General features: G+C 41.0%; 1 protein-coding gene across 2 annotated transcripts in view; it reads right to left on the bottom strand.

Annotated features, from left to right (window-relative positions):
* The window catches only part of LOC124554173 (speckle-type POZ protein-like B), a 50,365-nt gene that overhangs the window by 14,544 nt on the left and 19,485 nt on the right, over positions 1-16,336 (bottom strand). The window contains exon 3 of one of the 2 annotated variants that reach the window (XM_047128244.1): positions 562-1,138. In XM_047128244.1, the coding sequence (XP_046984200.1) occupies positions 765-1,138 (374 nt within the window). In that variant the 3' untranslated portion in view covers positions 562-764. Of the gene's footprint in view, positions 1-561; positions 1,142-16,336 lie in introns of both variants that reach the window. The other variant, XM_047128243.1, reaches the window with a different exon arrangement.

The raw sequence follows: 16,336 nt of genomic DNA on the forward strand, positions 1-16,336 counted from the left end.
AGCGCGTAGCGTTGCGCAGTTGGAGGTGAGCCGCCAGCAGTCGTGGATGTGGGGAGAGAGATGGCGGAGTTTTGAAATTTGTAATACTGGATGTCATGAACTGCTATATACATTATGACTTTTGAACACTATTGAGGTAAATACATTGTTTGTTCCCTATCAAAATCTTTCATTTGCTAACTATGCCTATCAGTAGTTAGTGCCTTCAGAAGTTTGAATCTTTTATTTAGCTGGCAGTAGTGGCGCTCGCTGTATTGCAGTAGTTCGAGTAACGAACATTTTTGTGAGGTGAGTGATTTGTGAAAGGTATAGGTTAATGTTAGTCAGGGCCATTCTTTTGTAGGGATTTTTGAAAGTCAGATTGCGTAGCGCTAAAAAAATATTGTGTGTCAGTTTAAGCACAGTCATGTATAATTTCTCTAAGGGGACGTTTCAATATGAATAGTAGTGTATTTTATGACGCAGGCACCTCTAATTACACTTAGTGGTGGACATTGTAGGCTTGTCAGTACGCACACTTAGAGCTGTGTAACATAGATGAGCAGCTTGTCTCATGCTTACCTGGTGTCTGTCGGTGTCTCTGCAATCAGGTGAACCAACTCCATAAAAGTTTGTGGGTCGTTGACTACAGCCTCAACCCAGCCCTGCGTCGCCATCACACTGAGCAAGTGGGCCTTTATGAAGGAGACAGCAGCCTGCTTCAGCATGTTAGCGGAGTGCCGAATCGCGAGAACACCTGTGGCTGATGCAGTCTCGACAGACAGCTATGCAGCCACCTGTTGCTCGCACTGCACCTTCAGTACTGACAAGCCGTATTGGTCAGCGGCGACCAACAGCTGTGGCGCCATGCTGGGCAGCTGTGGGGGCTGGAGGGTGTAGAGGTGTGCCAGCACCTGGCGCAGCACAGGGCCCTCTATGTCGGAGAGTGCGAGCTGGCTGCTGCTGGCCTCTAAGGTGAGATGACGGAGCATGCCCGCAAACACGGCGCTCCTGGCGGCCAAGATAGCCCTGTGAGCCACCAGCTGCGTATTGTCCCCGGCCAGCAGAGTCACCACAGCGCCGTCCCCGGCGTCCAGCAGGGCGCCCAGATCCACGGCTGTGGCCTCCTCAGCCTCATGAACTCGTCCCACTGTTAGGGCTTCTGGAACATGGTGTCACTGAGCAATCCTTTGCCCTCATACAGTACCCTCTATACTTGTATGAGCCACACAATCAAATCTGTATAAACCTTCAGTTAGGATATTTTTCCAATCACACGCCATTTGCAACAATATGATATACTTTCTGTGTCAGACTGATGCCACAAGCGAATAGATGTAAATCATTAAGAAAAACTGTTTCAGTAGGTATGTAATGGAAAATGTTTATTTAAAAAATCATTACACCCACATTTATTAATGTACAATTCTAAAATTTTCCTTGCATAAAACAAAAGAGCAGTGTTTTAACAGAAAAATATATTGAAATAAGCAGGATTAATATTTTGCCATTAATTTTAATTTTTAATTTTTATTGTTTTCTTATAAAAAGCCATAACTTATATTTTAACCATGCAATTAATCTGAAATGTATAATGTAGTGTTCTAAGAAGGTTATAAGTCCATTGAACCGCAGCTTTGAATCTTATGGTACAAATTGTGTCATTAAGAATGTTTTTAATCTTGCACATCCAAAATTAACTTTTTCTGCATATAATCAACTAAAAATCCGAACGTATTTGTAGGATCTCGAATTTTTTAGTTCCGGGGAGACAGCAGCACGTTGTGAACAGTTCACGAAAATTTCAAAGCCTTAGAGCATATACTTTTTGAGAAAAGACTTCTAATAACGTAAAAATTGTGAAACAGAGAAAATGATGTTCAAAGATTTTCTTCTCATATTTATACATGTAATAAGCTTACCTCAATTTTAAAATCCTCCATACTGATATTCCTCATCCTTCAGGTTTCTCTTCTCTCCTCTTCGAATCTGCCTGGCCTGCATTTGCAGGTAAGACACTGACCTGTTAGCTTTCTCGACAGTGTAAAATGCTTTTCTTGTAAACACATCAAGATCTATACCAACAGTCAACTTCAATTCTGCAATTATTTCCATTATTGTGACATATAACTGCATAATAGACACCTATGTCGAGTACTTCAAGTCCACAGAATGTCCTTTTTGAGCATATAATCCAAATTAAATTATTGAGGCTTTCATTTGCATTTTGTCTCTTTCCATGAAGACACTTCCCCAATAAAGAAGGTTTTGCAACAAACCTCAATGTGGGTTTAAATGCATTCATAACATGTTCTGGTAACGAGTGTTTATATGAATACGACTCAATTCTGTTGTTTAACGCCGGCTGGAGTGGCCAAGCGGTTCTAGGCGCTACAGTCTGGAGCCGAGCGACCGCTATGGTCGCAGGTTTGAATCCTGCCTCGGGCATAGATGTGTGTGATGTACTTACGTTAGTTAGGTTTAAGTAGTTCTAAGTTCTAGGGGACTGATGACCTCAGAAGTTAAGTCCCATAGTTCTCAGAGCCAATGGAACCATATTTTTGTTGTTTAATAATCGTCTTTTGACACAGATTGTGCATTGGTGCTTCATCAGTGGATAAACTGAGAGCTTGTGTTCTTCATTTCTAGCTAATTCCTCTTTTTTGTTGGTGAACCGATTTCCTTGAAACCTCCGTTTCCTATACACAATTTTTCCACCACCCATTATGCATAAATTTAGACTTCCACATAAAGATTTGCGAATTCAACTTTCCACCTACTAATATGTGTTAGTATTGTCAAAACGTAAATAAACCACATACAAGCAAGTTTTCAGGCAAAGATATGGATGCCAGCCAAAGATATCGAAAGAAAATATCTTTAACACTGACAAAAATTCCGCTGAAGCAACCAGTTTCCCAATTGTTGGGAGAGGTGGGAGTGGCCAGCAGTGCAGATTTAATCAGTTTAACAGTATAAAGGCATTTCTAAAGCTGCTATCATGATAAAATTCGTACACAATATAGATTAAACTGTGTAGATCAAGAAAATGACATTTTTAAAAAAAATCGAAATTTTGGACCAAAATCTATTACATCTCCCCTTAAAAGTCTCCCATTTGTTTGTACAAAAAGCCCCAGAAGGAATAGAGACCTCTCGTCGTTAGTGTCTTTCTACAATTACTTGCTCAGAATATCAAAATGGAGATCTATCACAATACTAAGAGCGTCAGAAGGTACTGTATTCATAATTTACTCAACACACAGTCCTGATTTCTAAAGTTATTTAAGACAACAATGATATTTTACGCCTGAAATCTGTATCCCTCTGTCCTTAACTGCTAATCCAACACGTTTCTCTGCTGGAACTGATACCCACAGGGGATCAACTAACTGCTATCACAGTCTGTAATGACTTTCTAGAAACATTACATCAAGGTGGCAGGCATAGCTAGATGGCAACTTCTGACATAGTACAATATCACAAGACCCAACATTGTGTAGAGTAGTAGCATAGTTACAACCCCCACCCACAATGAATAAAATTAAATTTCGTGAGGGATAAAAACAAATGTGCCTAACTGTGTTTCGCTCACAATACTAAATTATTTAAAAAACGTCGCACTTATTATTACTGCTAACTTTTACTTTCAAATAATAGCATCAACGAATGACACAATGTGGTGAAGATAGAGCTCGTCAAATGGATGTATGAGCTTCATCTTCCACACATAATCCTCGTGCTATACAGAATAGTTTGTACTTTTTGCCATGCACCTACGATAAAGAAATCGAGACATATAAATCACTTATGGTTAAATATCTCATAAAATTGATTGCAGTAGACCAGAAATTTCTTCATTACTCACTTCATAACAATAAACGAAATAAATTAAACTTCAACTCAGTACTTTCTATGTAGTGGCTACTATTCTGTTGTAGGGTGTGTACAGCATTTTATTATTATTATTTGTAGCGTGTAGTCAGACAAAAAGGGTGGCAAGTTGAAATCTTACGGTTTCTAACAGTTCAGAAGTAAGGATTCCAGCAATCATATGATTTACAAACAATAAGTATAGTGCGCGGTTTATAGCTTGATTCATTTCAAGTAAGGCTGCAGCGAGAGGGTGAAGCAACTGTCATGAGAGAGAGAAGTGGTGTAGAGGAAACATGTTTTCTAACAAGTGCATACTGTCAGTGTAGACCGTTAGTTAACTTTCGTTTTTGAAGAGTAGTACATGCAATGAAAAAGGCTGCATCATTCCATGGAAAATGGATGTTACAAATAACAAGTACAAATTGTGTCATTAACTCATTAGTCTGAGTTTTAATAAAGCGTCTACAAAAGCTGAGTATAATTTATGTTTCATCATTTGGAAAACAAAAATTACCAAACAAAATATTCTTCTTTTTAAAGTTTAGTTAATCGCTAAAGATGATGATTTGGTGTGTGTGTATGTGTTTGCGAGTCCTAGCTAGTATCTGGTTGCACTCTGGGAATATGGTCTCAGAAAGGTTGGAAGCTATTACTGTAGGGCGATATGTCAGGGCCAGTTATGGAGAATATGCCACCTTTTCAATTAACATATTTGCCATCATTTCATAAGTGATGTCACGCTACCACATTGTTCCAGATGGCATTGATAACTAATCTTTCTTGATATAAGTTCTTTATTACAAGGTATAATTAGTGCTGAAGATAGTCACAGTTCCAGTTACTACATCAGACGATCAGGTTGATCCTTTAAACGACGTGTTAAATGATTATTATTTATTGCAGTTATTTTGTATCAACTGACTCTGAGAATCCTGAGGAACAAGAAAGCACAAGGGAAAGACAACATTCCTGCTGACTTTCTCGAACCTGGAGGAATCGAAATCAGAAGTGTGTTATATACTCCTAAGTGTAACATATATGAAGAGGGAAAACTGTCCTTAGATTCTAGAGAAACATCATTATATTAATCCTAGAAGGAGGGATGTCTTAAAATACTAATATTACCGAAGTCTTAGCTTAGTTGTAGATGCCTCATAAAATAAAAGCTTCCATTGTCTTCGAACAGTTGACATAAGATTATCAGAGTCAGCTTCGATTCATGAAAACCCGAAGTATCGAAGGAGGAATAATATCTTTAAACTTAATTTTAAAATGTAAATACACAGCTTTTGTAGGTATACAGAAAATGTTTCACAATGTAAAATGGCTAAATAAACTTTGAGTTATAGAAGAAAGTAGGAATATGCACAGACACTGATATGTTCTGTGGAAGCTGTATACAAAAATAAAGGACTTTTATTGGTGTGCGCTCTACACAGGTTATACACATGTTCAGAAATGAGTCCAGCAAGGAAGTGTGCTACAAACAATTATTCTTAATCTATTCAACGAATATGTAGAAAGTGAGAGAAGTTTTACATATACAGGTAAGCATGGCATATCTGTTTTATCTGAAAGTAAATCCAATCGAGGCACACGCCAGTGGAATCTGAGCGCCCCAGAGCCAGAATGCAGTCTCCAAAGTGCTTCTCAAGGACATCAAACGCTCCACTGCTTCGATATGGGTCAAGCTCACACTTGCACAGATCACATCTTGTCGAAATCACTGCCACTTTCGATAATGGGGATGAAATCATTTTTCAACACCTTCACGTACCATTCTGTAGTCACCAAAGGAATATCCACCGATTATTCGGTGATTGGACATTGCACACAATCTCCTGTTGAGAGTGAAGAGACTTCTAGACCGCCAAATGCAGACTCTCAGTCCCCCAGATGCGCCATTTACGCTTATCGACGAACGCACGCAACATGAAGTTGGCTTAGCCACTAAACCAAACTATATTCACATCAAAGCACTGTTCATCAGTTCTGTAGACAATAGTGTTGGCGAAACACAACCGCTGTTCCATGGCTCTGGGGCTTAATGGCTCTGTCTACAAATGCTAGAAACGTAGGTTTTGCCTTTCCTTACTAAACCATATAATCACAAAAATACGCCAGACTCTTGCACTTACATCTTTCACTTTAGGCAAGTACACGTTCTTCAACTTTGGAAGGCAAGACACAATTATGAATGAAAAACGAACGCAGTGATGTGAGTGCAGGACAGGAGAGCATGAGTCTGCTGGAAAACCAGGTTATCACAACTACCCAGTGGTCGCAGGAGCAGCCTTGACGCAACCATTGTCTGTCTTACTTCCATGGATAGCGTTCTTTTACTAATGACAGAGCTATTGCATAGAGACGGCATTGAAACAGGCGCACAGAATTGACAGACAGGGAGTAGTTCGTAAGAAACACGAGGAGTGAGGGAGGCAGATCGTGTCACTGCCTGTGGGTCCTTTTGGAGGGTGCCAGCTGGCTAGCAACGGCGATGCCTGGACACCTGGAACACTTGGGCGATGGAAGGATGCATGGGGCTGGTCGTTAATTCTTGCTGCTACAATATCTACATAAAAATTTGCGTGATTACTCTGCTACTCACAACAAACTGCCTCGCAGAAGGTTCAATGAACCACCTTCATGCTGTCTCTCTACTGTTCCACTCTCGAAAGGCGCGCAGGAAAAACGAGCACTTACATTTTTTTGTGCGAGCCCCTATTTCTCGTATTTTATCGTGATGATCATTTCTCCCTATGTAGGTGGGCGCCAACAGAATGTTTTCGCAATCAGGAGAGAAAAATGGTGATTGAAATTTCATGAGAAGATCCCGTAGCAACAAAAATGCCTTTGTTATAATGATTGCCACTCCAATTCACGTATCACGTCTGTAGCACTATCTCCCCTACTTCGCGATAGTAAAAAACAAGCTGTCCTTCTTTGAACTTTTACGATGTTATCCGTCAGTCCCACCAGATGTGGAACCCACACCACACAGCAATACTCCAGAATAGGGCGAAACTGTTGCAATTTCTAAGTGCTCCGCCAATGAATCGCAGTCTTCGGTTTGCTCTACCCACAACATTATCTGTGTGATCGTTCCAATTTAGGTTATTTGTAATATTAATCCCTAGGTATTTAGTTGAATTTCCTTACTTCAGTTTTGTGTAACTTATCGCGTAATCGAAATTCAGTGGATTTCTTTTAGTACTAAAGTGAATAACTTCACTCTTCTTCGTTCAGGGTCAATTGTCACTTTTCGAACCATACAGCTATCTTACCTAAATTATTTAGCAATTCGTTTTGGTCACCTGATAATTTTTCAAGACGGTAAGTGGAGGCATCATCTGCAAATAATCTAAAGACGGCTACTCAGACTGTCTCCTATAACGTTAACATAGATCAGAAACAATAGAGGGCCTATAACACTTCCTTGGGGAACGCCAAATATTACTTCTGTTTTACTCGATTACTTTCTATCTATTACTACGAACTGTGACCTTTCTGACAGGAAATCACGAATCCAGTAGCACAACTGAGGCGATATGCCATAGGCACGCAGTTTGGCTAGAAGACGCTTATGAGGAATGGTACCGAAAGTCTTCTGGAAATCTAAAAGTATAAAATCAATATGACATCCCCTGTCACTTTCCATGCAATCCTCACTACTTCATGAGTATAAACAGCTAGTTTTGTTTCATAAGAACAATATTTTCTGAATCCTAGCTGACTATGTGTCAATAAATCATTTTCTTTGAGGTAATTCATAATGTTCGAACACAGTATATGTTACAAAACCCTACTGGAAATCGACGTTAGTGATATGGGCCTGTAATTCAGCGGATTACTCCTACTTCTCTTTTTGGGTATGGGTGTGACTTGAGAAATTTTCCAGTCTTTAGGTACAGAACTCTCTGTGAGAGAGTGGTTGTATATAATTCCTAAATATGGAGCAATCGCATGAGCATAATCTGATGGGAACCTGACTGCTATACAATCTGGACCGGAAACCTTGCCTTTATTAATTAATTTAAGCTGCTTTGCTACAACCTGGATGTCTACTTCTATGTTTATCATCTTGGCAGTTGTTATTTATTGGAATTCAGGAATATTTACTTCGTCTTCTTTGGTGAAGGAGTTTCGGAAAACCGTGTTTAATAACTCTGCTTTAGTGGCACTGTCATTAGTGACTTCACTGTTGTTATCGCGCGGTGAAGGTATTGATTGCGTCTCGCCACTGGCGTGCTGTCGCTGTCCTTGATCACTGTCAACTGTCGTCAGCTCGTGATTGGCCGCAGACACGCACTGCTGCTGGAGGAACACCTGTTTCTGGAGCTGAGCCGTGTGCGAAGTCTACGACCACGGAAAGGGGTTGCTTGGACGAAATATGCACTCGCGGCTACCTGACAGGTAAACGGTTAATAAAGGTGGGGTTTGGACTTTTAAGCTGATGATTCAGAACAACTTACACCATGGACTTCCCTTGTACACGTAGGCAATATTGAAACAGGTGTACAGAATCACTGCATACACACATACACATCTTTCGTGTATTGCATCTTGGCTTCTCCTTTCACACACGGAAAACGTTTATATTTTGTGTTCTGTCAAACATTTCGGTGGTTATGTCCCCCTCTACACACATCTTACAGTGCTTAGTCATTAAATGTTATTCTATTATGTCTCCCTACGGCCGCCACACCTACAGGAGAGCTGATACACTACTCCCTACTGAGAACGGCAAGCTATACTGCACCACGGTCGTCGTATTCCATGTCAAAACAATTTAGTCGACACGGAAGAGGGGTTGTAAAGATATTTTTCTCCCTATGCAAGTCTGTCTGGAGACTACAGATCGTGTTCCTCGATACTCAAAATGTACTCACAATTCTTCTCTTACGTTCCTCCTTTAGGGTTTCTGCCCCTGGGTGGTCAGCAGAGAACAGGCGATTGCTTCAGTCTACGTCTTTGATTCGTCAGTGAACACTATACTGTTGTGTGTATTTTATTAATTCTCTAGGATTTACCTATAATATCTGGTCTCATTCCTGAATAACGACAGACGTCTCTGCTGTATACATATTACCTCTATGTTTTTACCAGATTTTTCTGACACACAGTTAAAGATTTCTGACACAGAATTTAAAGATTAATAGGATTAACTTTAGTTGTACAGGCATTTAAGTATTTAGGAACCATGTTTAGTTTTTTTATATATTTTACGTACTGCACCGTCGTAATTATACCTCGAAGTGGACTACCCCTGTCACTATAAACTTTCGTTTCGCCTCTACGCATCCACACTTTAGGACCTGAACTTCTGACCACCGGAAGGTACATTTTTAATGACTTGCTTGTGCCATCCGCACTTGCAAATTCTAACAGATCTAAAAATATACGCTCTGTAACAGCTATAATTATTAATCTGCAAATGGTGTAAGTACTGATATGGTATTGTTTAGTAGACTGCTCTCAGTCACCGATAGAAATATGTGTACTTATACCCATTGGACCATGTATGTCTGTCTACGTAGGAAGGTATATGATTTGGACGTATAAATAACTAAACACGCTAAGCATTTGCATGTTATATACACTGAAGAACCAAAGGAATTTCGTATAGCGCCCCCTCTCCCCCGCCCCCCGATCACGCAGGAGTGCTGCAAGGCGACGTGTGGTATGGACTCTACTTAACACTGAAGTAGTGCTGGAGGGAACTGACACCATGAATCCTGCAGGGTAAGAGTACGAAGAGGTGGAGATCTCTTCCGAAAAGCACATTGGAAGGCATCCCAGATATGCTCAGTAATGTTCATGTCGGGGAGTCTGGTGGCCAGCGGAAGTGTTGAAACTCAGAAGAGTGCTCCTGGAGCCACTCTGTAGCAATTCTGGACGTGTGACGTTTCGCATTGTCCTGCTGGAATTGCCCAAGTCCGTCGGAATGCACAGTGGACACAAATGGATGCAGGTGATCAAGCAGGATGCTTAAGTTTGCGTCACCTGCCGGAGTCGTATCTGGACGTATCAGGGGACCCATATCACTCCGACAGCATACACCCCACACCATTACAGAGCCTTCACCAGGTTGACCAGTCTCCTGCCGACATGCAGTATCCACAGATTGATGAGGTTGTTTCCATACTCGTACTCCTCCACCCACTCGATACAATTTGAAACGAGACTCACCCTTCCAGGAAATATGCTTCCAGTCATCAGCAGTCCAGCCTCAGTGTTGACGGGCCCAGGCGAGGCGCGATGATTTGTGTCATGCAGCCATCAAGGGTACACGAGTGGGCTTTCGGCTCCGAAAGCCGATATCGATGATGTTTCCTTGAATGGTTTGCATCCTGATTCTTGCTGATGGCCCAGCATTAAAATATATAGCAATTTGCGGAAGCGTTGCACTTCTGTCACTTTCAACGAAATGGTTGTACGGGAAAATCCCCACTTCATCGCTACTTTGGAGATGCTGTGTCCTGTCGCTCCTGCGCCGACAGTAACACCACGGTCAAACTGATTTACATCTTGATAACCTGCCATTGTAGCAGCAGTAACCGAACTAACAACGCTGCCAGACACTTGTTGCCTTTTCAGGTGTTGCCGACCGCATCGCCGTGTTCTACCTGTTTATATGTCTCTGTAATTGAATACGCAGGACTATACCAGTAATCCAGTACGTTCTTTGCGTATTGCCCGTTGGCTTTTCCTTTCACACACTTGTAACAACGCGGAAAACATTCCGGTGGTTATGTAGCTTCGTATTTATATCCAGACATAACTTAGCAAGCTTAGTCATTAAATGTTCTTCTCATTTGTCTTCCTGTGAACACACACGTACTCCTTTAAAAGTACTAATCACAGACAATCGTCTTCTTTTCATATTTATCGCTTGATATACACAGACCAACGCAGTACTTTTATTTCAGCCACGTTAATTACTTAAGACTCGATTTTCGAGTTATACCGAGTACTGGGCATGTGATTCATGCCGCTCAAAACAAAGGAAGTATTTCTGTTTAAATTCTGTGTAGTCAAATATTTTGGTTACTGAATTTTTTCTCCTTTTCTGACTGGTGCACACACGAATAAATCATGACACATGCAGCATTCGTGAAGCGTGGATTCGCAAAAACTTAGTACTCAGACTTGTAGCGAACATCCCTGTGCTTTGTTGGTTCAAATCGCTCTGAGCACTATGGGACTTAACATCTTAGGTCATCAGTCCCCTTGAACTTAGAACTACTTAAACGTAACTAACCTAAGGACATCACACACATCCATGCCCGAGGCAGGATTGGAACCTGCGACCGTAGCGGTCGCGCAGTTCCAGACTGAAGCGCCTAGAACCGCTCGGCCACTTCGGCCGGCGCTTTGTTGGTGGTCTCTGAAAATGTGAGACGCATCGGGAACAGCAAACCTTTCAACTTGAACGGCATACCTGCTCGGACCGTTGCGATGCGTCGTAGCAGTATATCTTCTCCTGCCATGTTCCCATTTAACATTGTGGCTTCAATGATATTATCATCGTTTTTTGCAGAAAACGTGGTACCGCTGCAAAATCGTAGTTTCTATATGTTTGGAAGAGGAATGACAGCCAAGCAAATTTTCAGATTTAAACCGTGCAGCGAAAGGCCTGGCAAATCAACGAATTCAGGAACTTGATTGAATTTTTAAGAACTTCATTCTGATTCATTGCAGTATCAATGCACAGAAATACAGTCGCTTCGCCTGATACTTTGTTTTAAACGCAGAACTTGACGGCACTGACATCGATGAATAGGTATGTTTAGGGATCCGTAGTTCATGAACGAACTAGTTGAAATGAACTACTCTTAGAAAAGATCTGTTAGAAGTGTCCTTTCTCTTACTAACATGTAGTTCGTTTACTTCTGCCTTCCCCTACATATTGGAAATTAGAATCCGTGAGAACGAATTTCCCCACCCTCGATACCGAGTACAGCCGACTCCCAGGACCTAGGTGTCCTTAGTCCTGACATCCTAATGGTGAACTGTGCGGACGGTATCTGACTGGAAAACTGAAACCATTCCGTCAGTCTGTAATCTCACCCCCCCCCCCTTTCTCCTCCCATTATTATCCACATTAAGCAAAGTTTGTTATCAGGATTTGAGACATGCGTAGTTTACAATAATCTTTCTAGTATGCTTAGCGTGCCATGTTGAGTTGGCTCCAGTTCTTCTTGTCTAGGGGTCTGATTCTTGAAGATGTAAATGTCAGATCAGGTCCTCGCAGTTGGTTTAAACCAAATAAATTTGAATGTTGTTGTTGGAAAAATTTTTGTATGTAGATATGTTTTCTCACATTTTAGTATATCATACAGTATTTTGATTTTTGAGGTTAAGAAAGCCGAAATTAAGTTGTTCGCACAAAAATACATCCCATCACATCATAAGCATGCTTACGACTCTGTTACTCTGAGGAAATAACAATATTCCAAACGTTTTACCACTTTTCTTAACATATGAATCCCTTGTAGTTTTATTTACATTATTAATTTGGATTATTATTTCATAAATGAATCCAGAAACAAATACAGTAAACAGTACAGGGTTACGTAATTAATTATAGAAATTTTAAGTGTGACAATAATTAGCAATTTGCAGTGTTTGCAAAAAAATTATTTTAGCTATATATCCACAATTAATACGTGTCGGTTATAACATCAGAACTAAAATATCTTATGAAAATAGTTCCTTTTCGTAAATTTTAGCTCGAAATATAACATACCGTATATAAAATTATCTGAAAGTTTTCCGAAAATCAACTGAGATAATACTGACCTGTCCTAAATTCGGAAAATAATACTGGTATCGACAAATACTGTTGAGTAAAAGGAATGCTAGAGGAGGACACGGTTGGAAGTTCTGTTACTTAAGTTCAGGCTCCATTTCCTAACTGTGCCAACTGCGTAGGATAGAAGAGAGGGACTGTTCCCTAAGTTCACTTACTTCACCTCAGTCTACAGTACCTGTATCTAAACATTTCTTTCCTGTGTTAAGACTTAATTTTAGCGAAATATTTAATAAGAGCTAGTTTTTTTTCTATTTCTAGACCTTGTCAGATAAGAAAATTAGAAAGCAGATACTCACTCTCGGTGGCAAGGAGAATACTTTCATCTTTAATGCCTCCCACTTCCCGTGTTCCCAAGTAAAGGCCTAGGTTAAAATTAAAAACGCTCAGCCCTTTGTGTCAAAGAGACAAAGTCCTAGAATATAAAACAACTGTGCAGCAAAAGGTTCAACAAATGCATCATGTTGCAGTCACTCATTCATATTCATCTCCAAAGTCAGTTTAGTACATCTTGCCATAATACCGATAGTTGAGAGGTGCTTTCACTTCATCAGTGGCTGCTGAATACTCAGTTTTCGTACGCTGTGTACCATCAGAAACGTATTTTGTGCTATAACATCAATTACGATCAACATTTATCCTCGATAAAAGTTATCGGAGTAGCAACTTCATTCAAAGAAACATTTATCCCATTTTTAATTGTGTATCAATGTTAATAAACGTAAATTTTATCTAACTTTCATAAGTTACCAGTGATGTGTGGTACGTATGTCGTAGAAAATCAGTGTTTGTGTAGCGCTTGTTGTAAGCAACATGTCGTATCCCATTGTCTGCATTTACCGTAAACTAACGGTAACTGTCATTTGGTTTTCGACTACAACCTCTAATAATTTCAAGAGATTAGTAGCGTTTATAGCAGGTGCTACCTGAGTAGCAGCCTCTGATGTGTACCACACGCCTGACCCATTTGGTGTGTCCCTAGAGTACTTAACCCTAGCATGCAAGTCCAAGATATTTCAGCCTGCTTTGTCACAGACCCTTCGAACTCTGAGTCAGTCGTTCCATTCGATTCAGAACGGGAAGTGCATGATCACTTTTACACTGCTGCAAATTGAGAGTCTCACTGAAATTAGATGAGCTTTCTGAAGGTTCTCTGCCAGTTGAATGATTCAATCGTGGCCGCAGAGCACAGGCGGCAGCCAGTAGCACCCCACTCCCTCAGAAGATGACTGAATGGCCTTTTCAGCAGGCTGAATAAGGCTGCCAGCCATACACACTGAGTACACTTAGTGTTCCCTCCAATCTCTCTCTTTTCGCCATTTCCCTAAGGAATACCTTTACTCGCCGTCCATTTGAACTTCCTACTGTTAATAGATCCTACCCTTTTGCGTTTGCTTGTTCTTGACACAGAACATACCATCAGCTGAAGTGAGTCTGAGTGACTCAGTTTCGGTTTCAGTGGAAGACAGCACCTCAGATTCGTTGGTTAGGGTGATGAGTACCACGTGCTGAGTCATCCCTGGTCCCCGCCACCCCTGTACAGGAAGCCTAGTCCTGCCACTGACATGTCGCTCCCACCAAAGTGGATGAATGGTGACAGATCATGTACTTCCTGTACATGCTGCTGACAGCCAAGTGGATCAGCGGGGACAGGTCATGTACTCCCTGTAGAAGCGACAGCAGGACATGATAGTAAATCAGGTATTTGTGGCATATCTGATACATGACTGCTGGTAACTCTCCAGGAACACCCATATACAGTAGCTTCCAGGCGACTGATCTTATAAACGTCAGCTAACTCTTCCCACGTTCGAGGACCGTGTTCACAGTAGGGCTGCAGTGTGTTGTGGATGGCGTAATGTTCTACAGAACAGTAAACAGGTACCATTGAAGTAAGCCTGCAGATTCTTTTTTATGCTCTGAAGCAGTTAAGCTCCAAGTATAGCTAGTCACTGTTAAGATATGAAGCAGTCCGTAGGCAAATCGATGTTTCCAATATACCTGCTGTAGCACCTTCTATAAACGCTACTAATCTCTTGAAATTATTAGAGGTTGTAGTCGAAAACCAAATGAAAGTTATCGTTAGTTTACGGTAAATGCAGACAATGGGATACGACATGTTGCTTACAACAAGCGCTACACAAACACTGATTTTCTACGACATACGTACCACACATCACTGGTAACTTATGAAAATTAGATAAAATTTACGTTTATTAACATTGATACACAATTAAACATGGGATAAATGTTTCTTTGAATGAAGTTGCTACTCCGATAATTTTTATCGAGGATAAATGTTGATCGCAATTGATGTTATAGCACAAAATGCGTTTCTGATGGTACACAGCGTACGAAAACTGAGTATATTGTAGGATTTTAATACAGTTAACACTAAAAATGTGTAAAATTTATGTGAAGTCTTAGGACGTGACTCTTAGAGGAGAATTTATCTGTCATATCTGATTTTACTTTGACGTGAAGCAAATAGAGGAAGTCGGTTTGTAAACGAAATTATGAGTAAATAGGAATGGGAACTGTTGGATTCTCCATTTAGTTGGTTTCGTGTCACATTTTGCAGTTGCCTGTCAAAGATGAACTCTGCAACATCAGAATGTCTCTCTCAAAAAAAAAAAAAAAAAAAAAAAAGTTACAGTGTGGGACATAGCACAGCTAAAGGTGCGTTGCTAAACCTTTGTGAAAATTCTGCCAATACGTTCCACAGACAGATTACTTTTATCACTGTAAGGGTCTATGGAATACACAAGGTGATTTTTTTCTACCATGTACAATCTCTAGTGGTTGATCAATTTGAGGATAAGGAACAAAAAAAGTCGAATGACGTCCGGAAATGCATGGGGTCCCTATGCCAGAGACCATTTATTCAGTCATTCTTTGTTACAGAAGCTGCAGTGTAATACCATGCAGCTACAGTTAAAGTATGCATGATATCCTCCTAGAGGGTGATACTGTTTCTCGCACATCATGACCTAGGATGCAGGAAGTCATGAAGGACGTACCCGAAATGATCAGACACTAGAGTTGGAAGAAAATGTAATCAGCACTGTGGAAGGCGGCCGCCATCTCAGTACCAGGCTGTTGACCCACCACTACAGGGTAAGCCAGACGACCGTGTGAAACGTTCTCCATGACAACTGGTACTACCCTTATCAGTTACAGTGCGTGCAGGACTTACTGACGACAGACTTTCCACACTGGGACAAGTTTTGTCAATGGTTTCTTCACCAGGTAACCACGATTCCGGGATCTGTGTCATTCATCCTATTCACAGATGGCGCAACATTTACGTGGAATGGTGTCTTCAACTCTCATAACAGCCATCTGTGGGATGGTATGCAGAACGGCCATAACAGCGAATCATCTGCATCGGTGCAGCCGGAATGTGTGGGTCGGGATAACTGGCGGCCATATTTTGGGACCAGTCTTCCTTCCACGTCGCCTAATAGGCCGGAACTATCGGCATTTCTTGCGGGCGTCTTGCTGGAAGAAGTGCTACTCATGATTCTAATGGTTATGTGGCTGCTACATGATGGGGCTCCAGCCCACTTTGCCGATAACGTTCGGACGCATCTCAATCGTGTCTTCCCTGGTTGATGGATTGGAGAAGGTTGTCCATTTGCATGGCCTGTTTGTTCACAGCATCTCAAC

Source organism: Schistocerca americana, chromosome 11, assembly GCF_021461395.2.
Source record: "Schistocerca americana isolate TAMUIC-IGC-003095 chromosome 11, iqSchAmer2.1, whole genome shotgun sequence".
Taxonomy (NCBI): Eukaryota; Metazoa; Arthropoda; class Insecta; order Orthoptera; family Acrididae; genus Schistocerca; species Schistocerca americana.